Here is a 22,219-nt window from a genome sequence, read left to right as displayed (position 1 = left end):
ATCACAAATATCTTCAACAGAATTTCACTAAGTAATAGGTGTAAAAATTACAGCAAGTGATACTTATTATGAAAACTTGTGCAAATTTTTACAGCAATTTTATTACACTAAGTGAATATCTGTAGGAAATATTTGTGACTGAACAACAAATTTAAGGGAGGCATCATGTTATATATACAGAAATAGCTCTAAAATAATATTAATTATAAAATAAAAATAATGTGGCATGTCAGACTGAGACTTAAGACTTAATGTTAAAAAGTATTTAAATTTTCTAACATTTTAGTGAGTTTACTGTGTGGAGCAGCTAGGCAACTATTGGAATCTACAGTAAACGCTTTAGTTACAGTACCACTGTATTTTAAGCCATATGATTTATTGGTTGAATTGTTACAAACACAAAAATTTTCAGTACAAAAGGTTTATAATTAATTGTACAGTACTTAAATTATATTTCATTTACTTAACATTACTTACCATACAGAAACATTTCAGAAATTATTTCTAAATAATGCCTATAAAACTATCTGGTATGCTTTCTTTTAATAAACATTTGCTTGCTTTTCTTTTTTCAAATAGTAATATATAAATTAATGAGCTGAGTTACCAAGATGGTCAATTAATGGAAATGTATACATATTGGTGCTTCTGCCTTAGAATAATAGGTACTTATTCATCCAAACTATGATAAATTCAACTAATCATTGATTTAATAAGACTTTAGTAGGACCTGCGAAAATACTTATTACGTAATTCCTAAAACCTAAATCTAATACTGCTACATCTTAATACTGCATATTTATATTTATGCAACTAACGTTCCATTTCGCTTCGTTGTCAAAAATAGTATTTGAGATTTTATAAATGGCACTCTTAATTTCCAATTCCTTAAAATACACATTTTTATAGACTAACATGGAGCACAACAAATGTATATTACGATTAAAAATTGTGTTCAAAAGACCAAAACCTACAAAATGCCATCAAAATAATAACAGATTAAGTTTTGATGGTTTTTGGTATTGAAAGTGGAGTTGTTGAATATTTTATTTTATTTAGTAAACTCGGTCCTCACTCAAAGACAAGCCAGTTGTTACGTCTACAAACTATCAAACAGCGTGTTTTAACTCGGAAACAGACCTTGCCTCTGGAATGTTATCTCGTATGAATACAGTCGGAGCCGTGTTGAAGTCCAATGAGCACATGTGACCTTCGCCACTCTTCTGTATGCAAGGTGTTGTTCACAGGTCATAGGGACAAACTCTCTCGTTGCTACTGGGCCTAACAGCCCTTGCAGTTGACTAAATATACGTTTTATTCTCTATTTTACGTTTGTGAAATAATGGACTGCTCGCGACGCGTATGGAAGAAATGTGCTTGTGGTGACTAACACCATCAGTATTGAGTGTTGGAGATGAACTGTAACTGCAATGATGCCTAACTTGTAGCAGGAACACGTGGTAGCTTAATGAGGGAAAGTATTAACTTTGATATGGGGGCTACATACAATGAGCAATGCCACTTGAAAATTAAAGTAATAAACTTACTAACATGATGCATTCGTCCTTTCTTAGTGTAACATTTGTTTTCCGTGATGCATAATAAACACTCTGCAACATTCTGCTAAGCTAGCTCAGATATGTTTGTTTTCAGAGAATGACAACACAAAGTAATAAAATGTAGTACGTATAAGGTCATAACAAATTTTGTGAACTAGTCTAAAGATGCAGCTCGTAAAATGTTAAACTCTCCTTATTAATTAAATTTAATTTACATTCTTTTCTGAAAACGAAGCATAGAATTTAAATAACAGTTTCTTTCACACTTATAGTTAAAACACGAAATAACATCAGAAATACACATTTTGTTACCCTAGGATACTGTTTGGCACCAATCTTATTAAGCACAAAATATTGTCATTAATTTCAATGGGTTAATTATTTACATATTATGTTTTTGAGAATGTAAAAAAAAAGAAGCCAGTTAGAAATTCAAATTAAATAACTCCCTTGTATTAAAGTTTTGAATATTTAACATGTATGATATCAACTTACTAAATATATATCTTAGCAGTTAATTACCGCTCAGTATAATTTTTCAGAAATTACGAGAATTGCACATTAAAATATTGTTAACATTTAACACGGTTACAAAACATTTTTTCTTTCCAAAGTGGTCAGTAAAACACATTTTTCCAACATTTTTCTTGAGTCTTTATGATAGAAGAAAAAAAAGTAAAAACCTATTCACAGAATCCTTAGAACTGAAATGTAAATAAATAGAATAGATACAATATTTTTTTATCACACCAGAAAACAAATATCTAGGATTTTCAAACCAGTAAATATACATGCGAGGATAAATTTCACCCTAAAGGACTCTGAAACTTCATTTGTAACAGTAAACGCTCTGCTGCTGTGTTGAGTGGCAAATGTATGTTGCAAGATTAGCAAAGGGAGAGGAACTAGAATTATTTTTTTAGTCGTTATTAAATGCTTCAAGTACTTACATTATGACAGGCTGACAGTTGACGGTACCACGAATCATACTCTAACTAGTCAAATTCGGGACCTCTACAAAACTGTTTAGCATCCAGCATGCGTGCTATATTTATGAAGCCGTCTAACTAAAATAAGTGGCTGACCCGAAGCATTGACCAAAATGGCACTGTCAACTATGAAGACCCAACCAGCCATCGTAATTTAAGACTTCTTGTAAATGCAAGATAATGTACTTCTAGAGCGACGAATATTTCACGGATTCACTGGGTAGCAAAGTAGACTTGAAGCACATACAGACATGTTTCTGCTTAAAGTTGATGATTGGACTACAGTGCTCTGGACACACCTTTAACGACCCTGAGCCAATTATAAACATGGAGAAAAAGTGGCTACCCAACCCCACGTAACCTGCCAAAGGAAACTGTAAAAGAAGTGTAAATGAACACGTTTAGTGCTAGCATATGTTTACATTTTTCGAAGTGTAATTCATAAAAACCCAGTTTATGTACTTTTTCACATTCACTATGTAATTGACCACTATGTTGTATAATTTTATATGAAATAGGGCTTTATATTCTAAAAACTCAACACTGGTGTAAAAATACACAATTTCCGTGTAAATTAACAATACTTTTTATAATTTTACACCCACAATGTCCTTTTTAAGTACACCAACATGAATTGAAATAACACTTTGTGTTGTGATTATAATACACTCACGTGGTTTGTATAGTTTTACACAAGCATTATACATTTAAAAACACTATCAACAAGTGTTAATTTGCTCACTTATATCCTAGTGTGTATACACTATACACCTTCTAAGTACAGGTGTATTTTTAGGTAGATGTAAGAAGAGGTAAGTTATGAAAATTAATTATGTGTAATATTATATGTAGCCAAGACTGTAAAATATACTACAAATCACAACTTCAGAAAAAATTCGAATTTTGTGTTTTTACAAAAATGTAGGTGTGAAGTTTAAATTTAGTAAATATATATAAAAGTAATAAAATATTTTCACACAGACCTTCAGTAAAAATACAGTTGCAGCGTAATTGCTACTTTACCTTTTGATCGTGTAAAACTAGTCATTAGTGAGTGATGAATATCTCCTTCATTATTAGAGTAAAGTAACCTTGAACCTAATAAACAATTAATTCATCTGACATAAGATGTAATAGCTGGAGTTAAATCAAGCGTTCCTGGCAGCCGATTTTGTAAATTAAAATGTTGCGAGTGGAACAAACTTTATTAAAAAAAAAAAAGCATTCAATGACTCCCAGGTGGCTTCTGAGGTATCTATCTATACTTTAAACAAATATTCTTAGTGTATATAGCTCATTTAATTCCGTAACTTCGAACTTATAATGTGGCCAAATGGTGAATGTCGTTTTCATAACAAGAGATGAGCATCTTCGATCATGGTTTGAGCCCGCCCCACTGCACTTGGGATTTAATAAAAATAGTATCAACATAAAGCTGCACTAGCGACACGTAGTACGAACTGTAGAACCTTCCATGTTGTCATACAAAGTGTAAAGTTTACTTATATTTCTATCTAATGAATGATAAAAATACATAGAGTAGTGTAATTTTTCACGGACAAAAAGGGTGTTATTTTACACAATTTTACACAGACATGCACTGTATATTTACATAGACAATGTATGATATGTGTAAATTTACATTTGAATAGCAAAACTGCGTAAAATTACCCATACAGTGTGTATGTGATTTTGAATGCTAAATAGTTAAATTACCTGTCAGTGATGTGTAAAACTGTGTCTTTATAAATACCGGTGTAAGTTAAAATACACTTACACATGTGAGGTGAAAATACAGTAAATCACTGGAGATATAGCTGCCACCTACATCAGTTTAGAATTACTCTTTTTTACAATGGGTGTGACCTTGTTATCGACAAATTAGCACTTTAAAAAGTTTTGATTGTTTAAAGGCAAGATGGATATAGCCTGAAATTAAATGAATCCGTAAAATAATCGTGGCTCCATGTTTGTCAAATATCTCTTGTGCATAAATGCTGTGTGTCTTTGCAATGTGCCTTTAGTAGCTAGAATTTTTATCGCATAAGAAAAATAGGATTCAGGAATATGTTTCTTAGATGTGTCCTTGAGCAAGCAAAGACAATCTTACATTTGTGTAATATTTGTAAGATTTTCTAACAGCATTCATTTAACTTTAAAAACTTTCTTCTCATCAGATTACAAAAATCTATTTCCATGAAGAGTGTGTCCAGAATTGTCTCATTCGGTTCCCCTAAATTTTTTTTAACAACATTTTTAACATAATTGGTGATCAGTGTTGCAACCAAATAACAAGTTTTCGTAAACTTTCTTATAGTTCCTTTCTTAACTCTAGCTCTCTTGCAAAAACCGACGACACAGCAGTGATCACAAGCACAATATGGGTATTGCCCAGTTATATTTAGGCCCCTATCTAACACTGTTTGAACGAATCAGGTCAGTTTTTTTTTACAAACAGCAATGCATGGATTAGTTTTTCTATGCTATGTACATAATTATTTCTATCGCATAATGAAACCAAGAAACAGTTTCTTATAAGTACATAGATATAACAGCGAATGACAGCATTTTAAAGCGACATATCAGTTTCAACAAGCAGACTAGAGATCTCATTGTCGCTGGATTTCACGAAAGCATTGACTTGTGAAACTCTTTTTTTTTGTCGATGACATATATTGCTTTGTTGGTGAATGCTGGTGCTAAATGCGCCACTGCGCACTCTAAAAAAAAAATGTTGTAAAATTACAAGGAATTTGTTTGTACTTTCATCAGCCCTTGTAAAAGTACAACAATGTGTGTTGTAATATCATTTGCTTGTAAAATTACAAGAGAAATGCTTTTAACGCCACAAAATAAACTCTTGTATAAACGTATGTTGACCGCCAGTAGCAACATTTTGCAGCAGTAGCAGTTCGTGCTAAAGCACAAATGGGGCGGGGCAAATCTGATTTTCACTAGTACTATAGCTTCCCATACGCTTATAACATGCTTTCAAATCATGAAGATTTTTTTTTTTCACGTCTCTTACCTGATAGTTTAGCCTAGTGGCTCCCCTTGGTTCAAAACTAACCCGCTTTTCATAAAAAAAAAGTTTAAAACTTTTTGATTAAATAGGTACATGCAGTAGCGGATCCAGAGGGGGGGCTAAGGGGCTCAAGCCCCCTCCAAAAGCATCTGGGTCCACTATTGTTTTAGTGTTTGCCTTGATAAAGCCTAGCCTCAGCTGGGTCAAGCCCCTCCCAAACCAAAATCCTGGATCCGCCACTGAACCGTATAACAAGATGGCTGTACCAGCCAGAATAACATCAACATACAAGAGTATCATTTGTAATTTGGTACAGAGCAGTGCCTTGTAGTTTTACAGCTGTCTGGCAACTGTACAAAAAAAACTTTTATCAGTGTGGAAAAGAAAGTTTCATTGCTAGCGACAAGTTTCGCAAATTCACGTCAATGAGATTCCCGCGAGGTCGGCTGTTGTGTGCGTGGAGGCCAGCACGCGTGCAGCTGGCTGGTGCTCGCTACACCAGGGGCGGGTGGGCTCGACGAACAGCGGGCCGTCGCCTCCGGTCAGACGGAGCTTCGCCAGGGAGGTGTTCCGGGGGCCCCTCACTGCACCAGGAAGCTGTTGTTCTTGGTCAGCAGCTTCGCGCTGCTCTCCGACATGGGGATCACCGCCGTCTTGTCGCCCTTGGGAGGCTTCACGCGCGACTTGAAGTTGGGCTTGAAGCCGTTGATGATGTTCTGCGCAACACGCCGTCACTGGGTTCAGCTTAACGTCTCGGAAGGAAAGTGAAGGTGATGGAGATGCTATTGGAGCAGTGATGGGGATCACAGGAACACCGTGAGAAAACCCACCGGTTTGCAAAAAAAATCTAGGTTCTAACCCCACCGGGAAATCGAACCCAGTTAGCCTCGGCGAGAGGCAAATTATCTGACCACTTAGCCACTAAGTTAATATAGATTAGTAATTTGTTCGAAAATTATTTACAGAAGGACTAAAATTCACACGAGTCCGTTCCGAGACTAAAACAGTTTTTAAGTTCACCAAAGTTCGCCGCTAGCTTGGCAAATTCCGTAGCACATGTTATAGGATTAAAATACACTGGGAAAAATGTCGAGATCATCTTCCATAGACACTAATGATCGAGAAATAAGAAAATTGTCAAGCTTTATTAAATAGGTATGCTTTAAAACACTGTGGATGGTTGAATAGGTTAGTTTGGTTACAAAAACCCTGTGAAATCATGTAAACTGTTGGTTATGTTACGTTAGCTACAATTCAAATACCATAAAATAATAAGGGCATTTGTTTACATTAACTTACTACAGCTCTAATTGGTACTTCCTTAGCAAACAATAAAATTATTTTAGTTATTTAGAAGTAGCTACCTTACCAACTATGTACACTTGTAAAGTATTTTTAATGTAGCTATTCTAACATAACCAACCATCCACTCTTTTTAAATATATTTTAAGTGTAGCTAACTTAACCTAACCTAACCAACCGTCCACAATATTAAATGTATTTTTAATGTACTCAACCTAACCTAGCTGACCAATCTCTCGATATCACAAATTTGTAATATTTACACCCTTAAAACTGTAAGCTACAAACAGTTTAGACATTTTTTTTTTAAATTTTAGAAATGTGGCTCTCCTTCAGTATACAACATTAAATTTAACATGGAAAAAATGTATACAAACATTGAAAAATACATGGTACAACAAAAATGAATGAAATTCGATACTGAAAAAAAAATGTAATTTTTACTTAAAGGGCAATTTGTGTACTGTAATATTCATTTATCTAAAACTTTTTTTGCTGTGACTGGATTCGAAGCCAATGAAAAAGAACATCTTGTCACTCAAAGGCACAAGCTTTGTCAATTGCACTATCAAAGCACAACACAAATTGATGAGAGATTGTGGGTAATCAATATAGCAAGGCCAAATTTTTAACATATTTTCAAAGTTGCGATAACGCCTTTCTGTGACTGCTTAAGTTTACAATTTTTATTTGAGGATAGTTTTACTACTAAAAATTTTGGCTGGCTCCCACATCAAGACTTATCACAAAATTTACGTATAGTGGGGCAGAATGCGCCGCACAATTAGTCCAGCCGCCTCACAGCGACGTCTTGAGGGGGAGGTACAGGTTCTGGCCCTGTGTCTCTATTCATTAGCGGCTAACTTCTTCTGAAGAAGGCATCGAGAAGCTCGTGTTACGATATGACAAATGCCTTGATAGTTTTGGCAATTATGTAGATAAGTAGGCTACTACGAACCTGCTGAACGTTTGGTAGTAAAATTATAATGTTATGTAAATTTCTCTTTTTGAAGTAAAAACTTCTATAGGAAGGTTTGGATAGGGAGTAAATTCATGTAAGTCGTCATGACATGGTCACGTGACGTGTTAATTTTTTTTATATTTCAAGGATAAAACTTAATTTATTCTAATCTTTAAAAATACAAGTTTTTAATTTTAACTTTATTTTCCAAGGAAATTTTTACGTTATTGTGTGGTACATATTGCGAGTATTGGATTTTTTTTTAGTAGGTAGTTAAGTTGAGGTTATGTTTTTTCTTTTGTTTATTTATTTACGATGTGAATTTCTTCAAATGTCAGGTTATTGATTTATTAGAAATAATGTAGATTATTTGTAGATTTAAGTTAATAATTATTTAATCTTTCAATGAAAAAACTTAATTTCTACTAGTTTTAAAGTTATTATTAATAGGGGCAAAACTTATATGGGTTCGCGTCACCGACATGCTAGCGATGTATATACCAAAATCATTTTCTTGCATGCATTTGACGTAGAAATGATTTCATATTACACATTTAAAAAAAAAAAAAAAAAATTTAAAGTTTTCACTTCTGTCGACAGTCCCCATGACTAACTTTTAGTTTTTCTTTTTATAGCACATCGGAGGTTTAAAAAAAAAAATACCTTATTTATTTATTTTTTCTCTCTCCCCCCCCCCCCCCCCCCCCCTCTCTCTCTCTCGCTCCCTCTCCCTCTCCCCACTGGTAAAGCCACAAGAGTCTAGCGACAGAAATGCTACCGTCCTGCAACTGCCGATCCTCTCCGAAGTTGGCCGATCGGGAGCGCCTACCCCCTGGATGTTTGATTTCCAAGTATCTTTAATGTAACTATCCTAACCAAATCAACCGTCCACAAAGTTTTAAAGTATTTATAATGTAGCTAACCTAACCTAATTGACCATTAGTTATCATGTCCTTATCTGAAAATTACAATTTAATTAATAAATTTACTTTTATTTGCATTCATTATTCAAATATATTTATTACTTTTGAAATTATACGTGCTCGTATTTATTTTTACAAGTACAAAAAAAAATTCGCACCTGCCGGGATTCGAACCGGCAACCTTACGATTTGTTGATAGCGCCGCTAAGCGCTCAGCCACGAGGCCACATTCGACAAACAGAAGTTTCAGATGATATATACGATCGTGCCGCCGGCCCCGGAACGAGCGTGAGCTGTGTGGCAGCCGGCCCCGGAACGAGCCAGTTGCCAGTTGCCAGTTGCAGGAAGGTAGCATTGCTGTCGCTAGACTCTTCTAAGAGGGACGGACAGCTGCCCTGGACTCGCTGCCCACGAACCTGCTTGAGGCTGTCCGGCGAGGAGACGGCGTAGTAGACGGCGTAGGCCGGCACCCAGATCATGGACGAGAAGCTCATCGCGAAGCCCAGCGCCTCGGCCCACCACGGGTACTCGTACGACTGGCCGTACTTCACCGGTTCGTAGCGCACGCAGAAGAACAGGAAGATGGACTGCCAACGTGGACAAACACTCTCTCTCATATATATTTATAGTCACACACACGTACATATACATATATATACACACACACATGCATACACACACACACATGCATACACACACACAGACACACATGTACATATACATATATATATATAATAGAACAGAAATATTCATGTTAAATTACAGATGTATGTACATTTGTACATTCACATGTTAACCGTTGTGTCACTACAAAAAAAAAAAATTGTCCCAGTACCTCCAATAGTTCATTAAAGTTATTCATGAACCACTCCCTGAATAGCTTTTCACATTATCTGACTGTGCAGATTATAATAAAGTCCAATTACTGAACATTCAATTATCTTTTCCCATGGTTTGAAAAAAATTAAGGCTTCAATGAAACATAAATTAAAATGTAAAATTAATGCACCAAATTTTGTAAGAAATACTCAGTATTATCCTGAAAAACTTAATTAATATTTGCAAAAATATAGCCACAGCCAAGTGTTGCACAAAGTTACAATACCTTTCTTGTAGTATTACAAACTATTTCTGGGCAAATGGTTTCCAAAGGAATATTTTGTAAAAGTACCAAAATTTGTTTTCTGTACATTTAAAAAACTGACAAGTCTCTTGGCCACTTGTGATTTTGTGCGTTTAGATGTTTGTGAGGTTCCATGCTCTGTTGTTCGTAACTTAATTACGTCTTTACTACTGAGGCGAATTGGTTAAAATTTGGAACAGGTAGTTAATGAAATGGATAATCCTACTAATTTGTAATTGTAAAAGTTTAAATTTTTTTTAAATCAATGACTTATTTAATACTAAACCAATATTGTTATGAATTTTGGAGTATAATAAGCTGATATATTGTGTTAGAAAAAAAGGTGACATGCTCCGCAATAAACATTCCGTTTGTATTTTTATTTACTTTAAATTTAAAAATATATTAATGTAATCTATTTTATATTTTCTCTGTATTGAATGGCGATACTATAAATATCTGTAGAGCTGAGTCCATCAGAGCGTTTTGTGATAAAACGGAAATCTAACATGTCAACGACGGGTATAACAACAGCTTGTAACATACAAGCAGTTTATTAAAAACTTTTTTTTAAATTATGCTTGGAAGCATTAATCTCTGACAATGCACATAAGCACCAAAGTTTTTCACAGGCAACGTAAAGTATACAGGGCACACAAGCTTTGCAGAAACCAATTTATTTCTGCTGTTAGAACTGTCAAAGCCAAGTGACATGGAGCTCATTGTCTGCTTGATTGCATTCTGATTTTCCCTCGTAGAGCTTTAATGGAAAATGAGTTTGGTGTTAGTGAATGGAAAATTATAATTGCCTAAAGTGTCAAATTTTTAAATGGTTGGTACCACACTGAATTTACATTAAGTATTTTAGCTATATGAAATGCTCGCTGCAATTTACAGCACAAAACCACATTATTATTTTTGTGACACACAATATTTATTACATATATTTAACTACAGTGCAAGTTTATTAAATACATTTATAAAAATCTAAAGTATATCGGCTTATCAAAACGTGATCTTCATCATTAAAAAAAGTATGCCACAGATTAGAAAAAAAGTTTGAAAACCAGTTAGCCATTGAGCGACAGAATCGTTTTCCATAATATACGTATTCCCTGAGTTATAAATAATGTTTGACAAGTTAACGTACCTAAAAAAGGAAACACACATTAACTTAAAATATAAGGATCCATTTTAAATTAATTATGGCGAGTGAAGTTTTCCCTAACACTATCCCACAACCCGCAAATTTGTGTGGTACTCTTTACGAAAAAACTAATACACCTCTAAATTTGAAATTTAACATAGTAATTAAAAGTCATGTCCAGATGTGTTAACTATCATTATTTTTGTAAACAAACATTTTTAAAAAAATACGAAACAGTGATGTGTAATATATTATTAACAGGAATGTTATTATACTACTAATTCTATCTGTATAAAACTTTAGAATTAAAAGTGCATATCGATGTGTAATATTGTATTTAGACTGTTACTAATGCCATCTGTTAAAAATTACTGAATTAATAGGGTAATGAGTAATACTTTTAGAATGTTTAGGAACGAAAACGCTTAACTTTTTAGATTATAAATAAATTGACAGCAAGTAAATTTGGAGTTTAAATAAACTACAAATAAAACAAAACAAGCTAGAGAGAGGTGCTGAATTAGAAAATTGTGGATGTGCATGAAATATAAATTTTTTTAGAGCATTTATGAAGTGTAACATTGATTATAAATAACTAATAGGTAGGTTAAACTTTTTATTTTATTTTAACAATACATACTTAGTTACGTACCTTTTTAAGATAGATATTATATATTAAAATTGGTAATCTGGTGATGATTTTTACTTAATTTAAAAATTTGATTAAATTTTAAATTTTATGTGTAATTACAGTTGCGGTCTGAAAACACTGTTTCACTTTATTTCCTACTGGTAAAGGTGACCTTAAAAAACACAAATTTGTAAAATTTCTCATTATTATGAAGATGGAAGATTCACTAAACATCCACATCTGTATGATGTGGATGTCTTATTTGCGTTTAATAGTATAATGCATTGGACAACTTTTCAAAATGGGAGTATATGTGTAAGAAAATATTCACATTTGTATAATATTGAAACAATAGAACAGCTTCAGGAATTACTACAGCATGAACCAATATTGTAGAAATCAATTTTATCATATAATGCTAGTTTGAGATCATCTAGTTCATATTGGTATGCGAGCTCTAGAGAGTTAGTGGATATGGTTGAAGAATTAGGAAGTCCAACAATATTTATGACATATTTTGGATCCTGATTATAACTATGCCAATCTCAATCAAAACAGTGAATTTATTTGTAAATCTAAATTATTAAATTCAAATCCTATGATTGTTGCTTATTTTTTTATAAGCGATTAGAAATTTTATGGATAATTTTGTTAAAAAAATACTTCAAAATCAAAGATTTTTGATTCCGTACTGAATTTTAACATAGAGGTAGTCCGCATATGCATGGTCTTTTCTGGTTTGAAAATGTTCCTGATTTAAAAATCTCAATCCAGATGATATTGTAAGGATAAAAGAAATTATTAACTACTTTGATGAATTCATATCTACTTTGTCGTGGATAATTGGGTTTCCTAGGTTGGCGACAGTGAACTCGCACCATAATGGACGACGGACACGAGGCAGTAGTGTATAATGTTTTATCTGTAACTAAGGAGTGTTTCTAATTATCAGTCTATGTAGTCGGGTATTGTTGACAACCACCTTAGTAGTTATTAAAGGACTTTATGTGAAACTACATGGTGCCGAAACCCGGGACGTGTGCGAACTAATTGGTGAATAAATAGTAAACAATGGCAGAATCGGGGGTCAGCTTGAAACCGCCAAAATATTTATCGGTATCAGAAGATGGAATGCCAGCACTCTGGAAATCGTGGCTGCAACAATTTAACTGGTACGCAACAGCAACCAATCTCGAGAAAAAGGCTCCTGAAATCCAAGTCGCGACATTCATGACCGCGATTGGACCTGATGCAGCGAACATTTTCAACACGTTTACACTAACTCAAAAGGAAAATATGGACATTAGCGTCATCAAAACCAAATTTGATGCACACTTCGCACCAAAAACGAACATTACATACGAAAGATACATCTTCAACAAAATGAAGCAAGAAGAAAGCCAACCATTTGACGAGTTCCTAACCTCAATTATCAACCAAGGAAAAAGGTGCGAATTTGGAGAGTTATATGATAGCTTACTTCGTGACAAATTGGTGGTAAGAATTACCAGTGACAAAGTTCGGGAAAAACTGTTAGCAGAAGAAGATCTCACATTTAACCAAACAGTGAAAATATGCAGGGCGTGGGAAGTAACTAAACAACAAGTACAGGCTATGCAAGCTGATGCACCTTTACCAGCGGTACATACTCTAAGTCGTAAAACCCCCACCCTTGCAACTAGCGATCAACAAACACACACTAAAACTAACTGTCACAGATGCGGTTATAACCATCAACAACGCCCATGCCCAGCTCTGGGAAAAGAATGCAAAAAGTGCAGGAAATTAAATAATTTTGCTCAGGTATGTAGGTCCAAACAAGTGCACACAATTACTAGCAGACCCCAGGACCAATATGTACAAAAGGAAGACGCTGCTACATTCTATGTGTCAACCATAAACATACACCAGGGCGAACTGGATTGGACAGAAAAACTGATGCTACCCAACAACCAGAAGGTTACCTTCAAACTGGACACAGGTGCACAGTGTAACGTGTTAAATAGTAGCGTCGCCAGTAAAAGCTCGCTACATGTGACCCCTTCCAGAACAAGAGGACTCCTGTCTTTCACCCAACACAGTGTTCCAGTATTAGGGTAGACAACAGTCAGTGTGTCAACAAACAAAAAAACCACACACTTGCTCACGTTCCATGTGGTGAACGAGGGTCTACCGTGCATCTTAGGGAGGCAGGCCTGTGAATCATTGGGGTTTATCAAACGAGTGGAAACAGCGGTTGCAGATGGTGAGCTCTTCGAAGGGATAGGATGTTTAAAAGGGTTTGCATATGACATCGACCTGGTAGAAGAACCAAAATTCACCATCTACCCACCAAGGAAAGTTCCTTACGCCATTCGAGATCAAGTCAAAGAAGAATTGGATTACATGGTCACAAATGGAATCATCGAACACGTGAACGAACCTACGCCGGCAGTATCTCCCATGGTAGTGGTGAAAAAAAATGGCGAAGTTAGAATCTGTATGGATCCATCCGATGTAAACAAAAACCTAAAGAGACGACACTATCCCTTACAGACTGTAGAGGAAATAACAGCTCGACTAAAGGGATCCAAATATTTCCCACTCCTTGATTGAAAAAAGGGATTCTGGCAACTCAAAGTGACTGATAGAACGTCCCAGTACCTGACATTTGCCACACCATGGGGCAGGTACAAATGCAAAAGGATGCCGTTTGGACTAGCTTCGGCACCCGAAGTTTTTCAGCAGGTAATGAGTCACACACTGCGAGATGTACCACGTGCAGAATGTTCGATAGACGACATCCTTATACATTTAGAAAGCAAGGAAGAATTAGAGGAAATCACCAACGTGGCAATCAACAAACTCAAAGAAGCAGGGCTAACGCTTAACCCAAGCAAGTGCGTGTTTTCGCAAAAACAAATAAAATTCTTAGGACACATACTGTCTGACACGGGAATCCTTCCAGATCCGGCGAAAACAGATGCAGTTGAAAGATTTAAGGAACCATCATCGGTCATAGAACTTCAACGATTTCTGGGAATGGTGAATTACTTATCCAAATTCATTCCCAGAGTTGCAGAACTGTCAGCGCCACTTAGAAAACTACTGGGAAAAAAACATCGCGTGGCACTGGGACGCAGAACCAAAAACTGCATTTGCAGCACTTAAGGAATCATTAAAATTTCCACCTCTTCTGAGATACTATGACCACACTACGCCGGTAACACTCTCAGTAGATGCCAGTAGCCACTCTGTAGCTTCAGTGCTCATTCAAGAGGGACAGCCTATTATGTACGCGTCTAAGGCACTCTCTAAGTCCCAACAGAACTATAGCCAAATAGAAAAAGAAGCCTATGCCATATTGTCAGCTTGCAAAAAATTTCATGAATACATCTGGGGAAACCAGCAATTGACCATAGAAACGGACCACAAGCCGTTAGAGGCAATTTTCAAGAAACCCCTCCAAGACAGCCCAGCAAGACTCCACAGAATACAGTTTGAAATACTACCATACAACCCAACCATCATCTACAGGAAAGCAACGGAACTGCACATAGCAGATACATTGAGCCGAGACTGTAATAACGTGCCAGAGCCAGACCCACAGCCCATGTTTGAAGTACAAATGACCATACCGTTGTCACCAGCACGGGCTCTACAACTGAAGGACTGCATCCAGGAAAGCGCAGAACTGTCGGATCTTCGTCAGATGATACTGCAAGGTTGGCCAGACACAAGAAGTCAAGCACATGCCAACCTACAAAAATACTGGACCTTCCGGGAAGAATTAGCAGTGTATGAAGACATCATCTTCAAAGGCAATAAAATAGTAATACCCCCAGTTTGGAAGTCATTAGTTTTGTCACAGCTCCACCTATCCCACAAAGGAACTGAAGGCACACTGGCATTGGCACGAGAACATGTGTTCTGGCCAGGTATGGCGCAAGACATCACCAGGTACGTTCAACAATGTCCTACATGCCAAAAAATCCAAAATGATTCACCACAGGAGCTTCTTAGCAGTGAGCAAGTTCCATCCCGACCCTGGCAATATGTCCCCTCAGACATGTTCCAGTATAAAGGGAAAGAATATCTCCTTGTTGTTGACTCGTACTCTGGCTATTTTGACTTTGTGATGCTGAGTTCAACCACTAGTGACGTAATCATCACGAAGTTAAAAATTTGGTTTTCTCAACATGGAATCCCAGATGAGCTTCGCACTGACGGAGGCCCGCAGTATACGTCCTATCAGTTCCAAAAATTTAGCAAAGACTGGAACTTTAAACACAGACTATCAAGCCCTCACTTTCCACGCTCTAATGGACTAGCAGAAAGGTATGTGCAGGAAGCAAAGAATCTTCTTGCAAAATGTGCTGAGGACACATCAGACATATGGCTAGCATTGTTACATCATCAAAATACACCAAGAGGAAAACTCGGCTCCCCTGTGCAAAGACTCATGCGACGCAGGACAAAAACGACCTTACCATCCTCCGAAGAACTTTTGCAGCCGGAATTAGTGGAAAAAGTTCAAGAGCATCTGATGGCGATAAGAAAAGCCCAAACAGATCAATTCAATAAAAACAAACGGTTGCCGCACCAATTCAAGGCAACAGATGAGGTTCTTTACCGTGAGGCGCACAAACATTGGGTACCAGCAAAAGTATTGACACCCGTACCCAATGCGAGATTGTATATAATTGACACGCCCAGGGGACAATATCGCAGGAATTCTTGGTTCCTCAAGCCCAAGAAGCCTCCGGTAACACAGCCCAAGCAGACCCATACCCCGCACCAGCCAGAGCCTGTCTCGCCAACAGCTAAGCACCAAGAGTACCTTCAGTCAATACTTTCCACACCAGCGTCGGCGACCACCCATCACAGCGACGAATCTCCAGAGTTTCGGGGATTTGATAACGAGGACTTTCCAACAATGACAGGAAAACACCCAGCCACACCAGTGACAACCAAAACACGCTGTGGGAGAATAGTACTCCCACTGGAGAAACTTAATTTTTGAATTAGTTTAAGTCAGGTCAGGTTAAACTCCTGATTATTACATTCGAAACCTAGGCCCAAGAAGCAGAAAGAGGAAGATGTCGTGGATAATTGGGTTTCCTAGGTTGGCGACAGTGAACTCGCGCCATAATGGACGACGGGCACGAGGCAGTAGAGTATAATGTTTTATCTGTAACTAAGGAGTGTTTCTAATTATCAGTCTATGTAGTCGTGTATTGTTGACAACCACCTTAGTAGTTATTAAAAGACTTTATGTGAAACTACATACTTGGTACACCTCTCAAACGTATGTTATGCATCCTTCAAAAATACTTTTTTCTGTTATATATGATCAATATGTTGATTGCAATCATTTAAAATGTGCAGTACAAATATATAAATGTACTAAAGTGTATTGTTATAAAGGGAAAAATAATTCTCCTGAAACAGTCATTTTAAGTTTCTGAAAGAATGTATAAATGAAAGTAAATTCTATTTATTCAATATAACAAATTATAATTCAAAAAGAAATAATTTTGTATTTAAAAAGTCACTGTCCACAAATTTTGACAATTTGGCAAGCAAGCGTCGATTCACAAGAACCAACCAAGATTGAATAGTATGAAATATTTTATTAGACAACAGTATAAGAGTCAAATAGTAATAGCAATGTTCAACATACAATCCAGAAATTTTTGATAAAAATGTGTGATGAATGTGACAACTCTGCTCAGGATATATTTTGGATTATTATGAGGTTGGCCTTTGTATCGATCTTCTCAGAAATTTCTGACAGTAAATTTGTCAGATAATACATGGGAACATAGGAATATTAATAAAGAAGATAGAATTATTTCTGTTTCGAATTATTTGGAGAAATATCAACTACTACCAAAGGAATTCGAACAAATGTCTTTACATGATTTTTTTTTACAAAAACTTATAAAAGAGGTTCAACTTATAGTGCAAGAAAAGTACCTTTTATTCTTAGAGTTATACCAAAATTTAAATGTAATCAAGGTAGTAAAGATAATGAAATTTTTTATAAGCAACAAGTTTTATTATACTTTGCTTGGCAACAGTTGAATGATCTCAATCCTAACAATAATACCTAGAAGCTTGTACATGAAGATTATTTCAAGAATGATGATGATGATATTCTGAGTTATGAATTAGATTGTATGTTACAAAATTTGGAAGATGAAGAAGATTATGAAATAAATCATGTTGAAATAGATCAACCATATTATTGGATGGATGTAGCTGCTGGACCAAAATATTCATCAGGAAGTGGATTTAGGTAGAAAATGGCATGGCATGGCATTTTATTTCAAATGAACTTCTATTGAATTCATTAGAAAAATTTATTGCAGTTTGCAGAAAATCAAAGATAACTTATTATTAGTAATTAAAATAATTTGCTTGATTTATTTTTTTTTCCGATGAACAGCAAGAGGTGATTAATATATTTGGAAAACAATTTAGTTATCTACTAGGTTACGAGAGAGAAAAACCTATCAATAGAATTGTTTTACAAAGCAAAGATGGTTCTGGAAAAGTTCTTATTTCAGTTACCTACATCACTTTTCGAGTGAATCAAATCAAAAATTGGGACTATCATCTTATCAATTACTTGCAGCAACTGGTGGTGCTGCTGTTAATATTAATGGTTTGATGATTCATTTTTAAATTTTATTGGGAGTAAATATAATATTCAAAGATCTCAGTTTACTTTCACATGCTCAATTTCAAGAGGAAATGTATGTGTGTAAATTTATATTTATTGATGATGTAAGTATTAGTGGATGTAATCGTTTAGGAAAAATTGATCTATGTTTACACAGAGCTTTTCCTTCAAGGCAAGAATAACAGTTTGATGGATTATTTACATTTTTGTTTGGAGATATTAGTCAGTTGCCACCTGTAAATGATAGGCCACTTTACAGTGATAAAACTGAAGGAAGTGAATTTCTATTAGAAGAAAATTTGTTTTTTTTACATCAAGTATCCAAAAATATTTATTATTAATGTCATCGTTTCGACAAAATGTATCTCAACAAGATTTTCCGAGATATAATTACTTGATCGAATTAGTAATGGTGGATTTACAGTTGATTACGAAAAATTAATGATACGTAGTATACAAACATTATCACCAAATTAACTGATATTTTTCAACAATGCCATTAAGTTATTCGCAACAAATAAAAATGTAAAAGAGTTTAAAAATCAAAAATTAAAAGAATTGTGTCAACCATTTGCTTTTACTGCAGCTGATCACAATTATATTAAAGCAAAATCAGCAAGCGCAGAAATATTTGGTGGACTTGAACCATTTATAATTTTATCGATTGGTTTAAAAATACATTCTTGTATCAAACTCAATGAAAATTAGAATAATGCACCAGATTCTGTAAGCATAACAAGAACTATGCAGCATTCTTTCCAAAATTGTATTTTTAATATGCAAAATAACCATAGAAATGTGTTAAAATAATTTGCAATATTTTTCTTGTAGTATTAAAAATATATTTCTTGGCTACTGGTCTCCAAAGGAATTTTGTAAAAGTAAAAAATAAAATTTAAGTGTTTTCCTATGTAGACCACTATAAACTTCACTGTTAGAAATTTCAGTAAATTTACAGATTTTTCAATGAAGAACTAAACTCAAATAAACAAAGAGTTATTTGTAATTTTAAATAACTGAATCTTTGTAGAAACTATGCCATATTTTAATTTACGGGTTGTATGTATTATTCCGATCAAAGTTAAACACACACGTAGACAAAAGAAGAGTGTTATTGCTATATAATTAACCAGTTTTTGAATTTTCTGTTAATATACGAATACTAAACTTTTGGATTCATGTACAAAATAAGTGAAATCAGTGTAACTGAATTTTCGAAGATCCCTGAATAATTTGTAACATCGCTGTTATTTTTTTTGTAAATATATAAAACAAATATTCATGTAAAATTAAAGATATTTTTTAATTTGTAAATATACATAAAAACAACTGCATCACTACAAAATACTGTTCCAAGTATTACTGGTTTCATATTTATGCTTTGTGTTGTCCCAGTACTCCAATAGTTAGTTATTTGTAAACCGTTCCCTGAATAGCTGTCCAGTATTAACTGCGCACATAATAAGCATGATACAACAAAATGAAGTCAAATTGTTAGTATTCGATTATTATTTTTTTCCGTGGTTTAAAAAAATAATATGATTGAATGAAACATCAATTAAAATATAGACTTATGCGTCAAATACTCAGTATTACAAATACTCAGTATTATCTCGCAAAAACATATTTCATATAAGCAAAAATAACCATAGCAGTATGTTGTACAAATGCAACATCTTTCTTGCATTGTTACAAGCTATTGGTAGAGACCTTCAAAATTCGCGGATTCATTGACCTCTAGGATAGACTCCACATTCCTTTAAATACTCGCGGAAATGACACCTGTTCATCGGCTACTGACGCGCGAGACGTCTCAACTGGGCTGTCCGTAATTCGGCACTTTCTTGGTTTAGTGTTTCCCATTGGCTCACAGTTCCCCCGGATAAAATGTGGGCCAATCGCAGAAGCGGTACGAAGGTATAGGTAGTTGTTTTGATACTGGCCTATCGCGAAATGAATCCGCGAATTTTGCATGTCTCTAGCTACTGGTTTCTAGAGGAATGTTCTGGGGAAGCACGGAAGATGTCGGGTGCTCCGTGTGCGCGGGGGGGGGGGGCACTCACCACCATGACGGCGGGCGCCAGGAACACCCAGCAGACGCGCCAGAAGCGGTTCAGGCGGATGCCCATCATCTGGTGCACGCACTCGGAGAACCTGGCGGCCCCGAAGATCCACGAGATGGTGATGGTCTGGAAGAAGCACACCCACAGCAGCGACATGCCGCTGGCCGAGTAGTTGTCCATCAGCTGGAACACGAAGGCTCCGCCCTGCCGGACAGACGAGCGCGAGCCGATGCACAATCAGCCAATTTGATTCAAACGATGGGAATAATGGAACAGGTAACAATTTCTGCTGCCCTAAGAAGTTGTGGTAAATGCTAACTTATTTCATCTCGTAAAATTTTTTTAATATTTTTACACCTTGTTTCTTGTGATCAGAGAATCGTTAATTTGATTTCACCCCATCTGTGCGTGAGCTACCCTCGATGACGATAGTAGAACAACTTTAAAAAACTTTAATTCATTTCATTTTGGAACCTGAGGGGTCCGCCTGGTGGGGCTTTCATCTGTGTTGATGAAAAGTGTGAAGCTTGCAAGTGCTTCTGGTGCGGTGTCGTGTCTGAACTGGCGTGCAGTCACATCTCATCGTGCGTGGGACAAATGTAAGATTTTGAACGGTGACCCTTACGTTGTGTGGAGGAGAAATGAAGATAAGAGGTGCAATGCAGCTCCCTCGAGTGCGTTCCCGTCTTAAACTTACTTTGTAAACACCTTGTTTCAGTCATTTTTACTCTCCAAAAAATATGGTTGAAAATGGAATACTGAATACAGAACTGCTTTTCTGCTCCCATAGTGGTATTTTTAAATGATTTTCATTAGCAGACACCAGTCTGATGTCTTGATCAGTTTTCAAATCATATGGTTTCTTCTGAAGCTCTGTACGTCATATATGCGCCCAGGTAGGTGGGACCCTTAAGGAAGATTGAACACATTTTCAAAAACACCATTTATTTGTTGTTGAGCGTAACAGGGGGAAAAAATATGCAATACACCATGGAAATTGGAGAAAGAATCTATCATGGCAAAGATAAACATCTCAGAATTTTTTTTCTGCCGAAATTTAATCGAAACTGTGTAAGCACTGGAAAACAATCAAAACAACGTAATCGACTTAATGTATATATTTCCCACTTGTTCCTTCTGGCCCACGGCTGTAAAATCAATGTAGTTTTAGTATATTAAATACATAAAATTAATTCTTAACCAAATTTAAGTAATTTTATAGATATTCTACGATGTAAATGATGATTGCCAAATTAATAAAAAATAAAAATGATAACATTATAATTCTGATTAGCTTTACAACGAACTTTGATGAAATATATAACCACAGAAGATAGCTGTAGCCGTAGGCTACGTCTGGGTATTTGTGTGCAGGGCCGCAACTGGATGGGGGGGGGGGGGAAGCGGGGCATATGCCCCGGGCGCAAAGTTGTGGGGGTGCCGTAATCGCTTGCACTGTAATTCCTACTACAACTGGTAACTGGTAAAAAGTTTTTTAACTTTCATGCCAGGAATGTCTAATTTGATTTACAATATAACATCTCAACATATTTAATGAACAAGTCTAGTGATTATACGGACTACTTTATGGACATAGTGGGTTCATGCATGGAAGTTACAGTAGCACAGAAACTGTTACATGTAGGTATGGAAAATGCTTAAATAGCACAATTTTTCCGTGGGAGGTCCCCCAGACCCCCTGCTTTATTGGTGTGGTATGTGCAAAAAAAGAGGGGGGGGCCGCATGAATCCATTCATGCCCCGGGTGCCAGAGACTCTAGTTGCGGCCCTGTTTGTGTGTCTGGGGAATGGGTTGGAGGGGTAGCTAG

General features: G+C 35.8%; 1 protein-coding gene across 1 annotated transcript in view; it reads right to left on the bottom strand.

Annotated features, from left to right (window-relative positions):
• Positions 1 to 359: 359 nt before the first annotated feature.
• The window catches only part of LOC134540055 (sodium- and chloride-dependent GABA transporter 2-like), a 71,015-nt gene continuing 49,155 nt past the window's right edge, over positions 360 to 22,219 (bottom strand). Inside the window, exons 10-12 of the mRNA XM_063382508.1 lie at positions 20,391 to 20,594; positions 9,176 to 9,346; positions 360 to 6,289 (exon numbers count right to left, since the gene is read on the bottom strand). Of these exons, the coding sequence (XP_063238578.1) occupies positions 6,155 to 6,289; positions 9,176 to 9,346; positions 20,391 to 20,594 (510 nt within the window). The 3' untranslated portion in view covers positions 360 to 6,154. The remainder of the gene's footprint in view (positions 6,290 to 9,175; positions 9,347 to 20,390; positions 20,595 to 22,219) is intronic.

Source organism: Bacillus rossius, chromosome 16, assembly GCF_032445375.1.
Source record: "Bacillus rossius redtenbacheri isolate Brsri chromosome 16, Brsri_v3, whole genome shotgun sequence".
In the NCBI taxonomy this organism is placed as follows: domain Eukaryota; kingdom Metazoa; phylum Arthropoda; class Insecta; order Phasmatodea; family Bacillidae; genus Bacillus; species Bacillus rossius.
The sequence above is the reverse complement of the archived record's forward strand: the minus strand, read 5'-3'. Positions and strand labels throughout refer to the sequence as shown.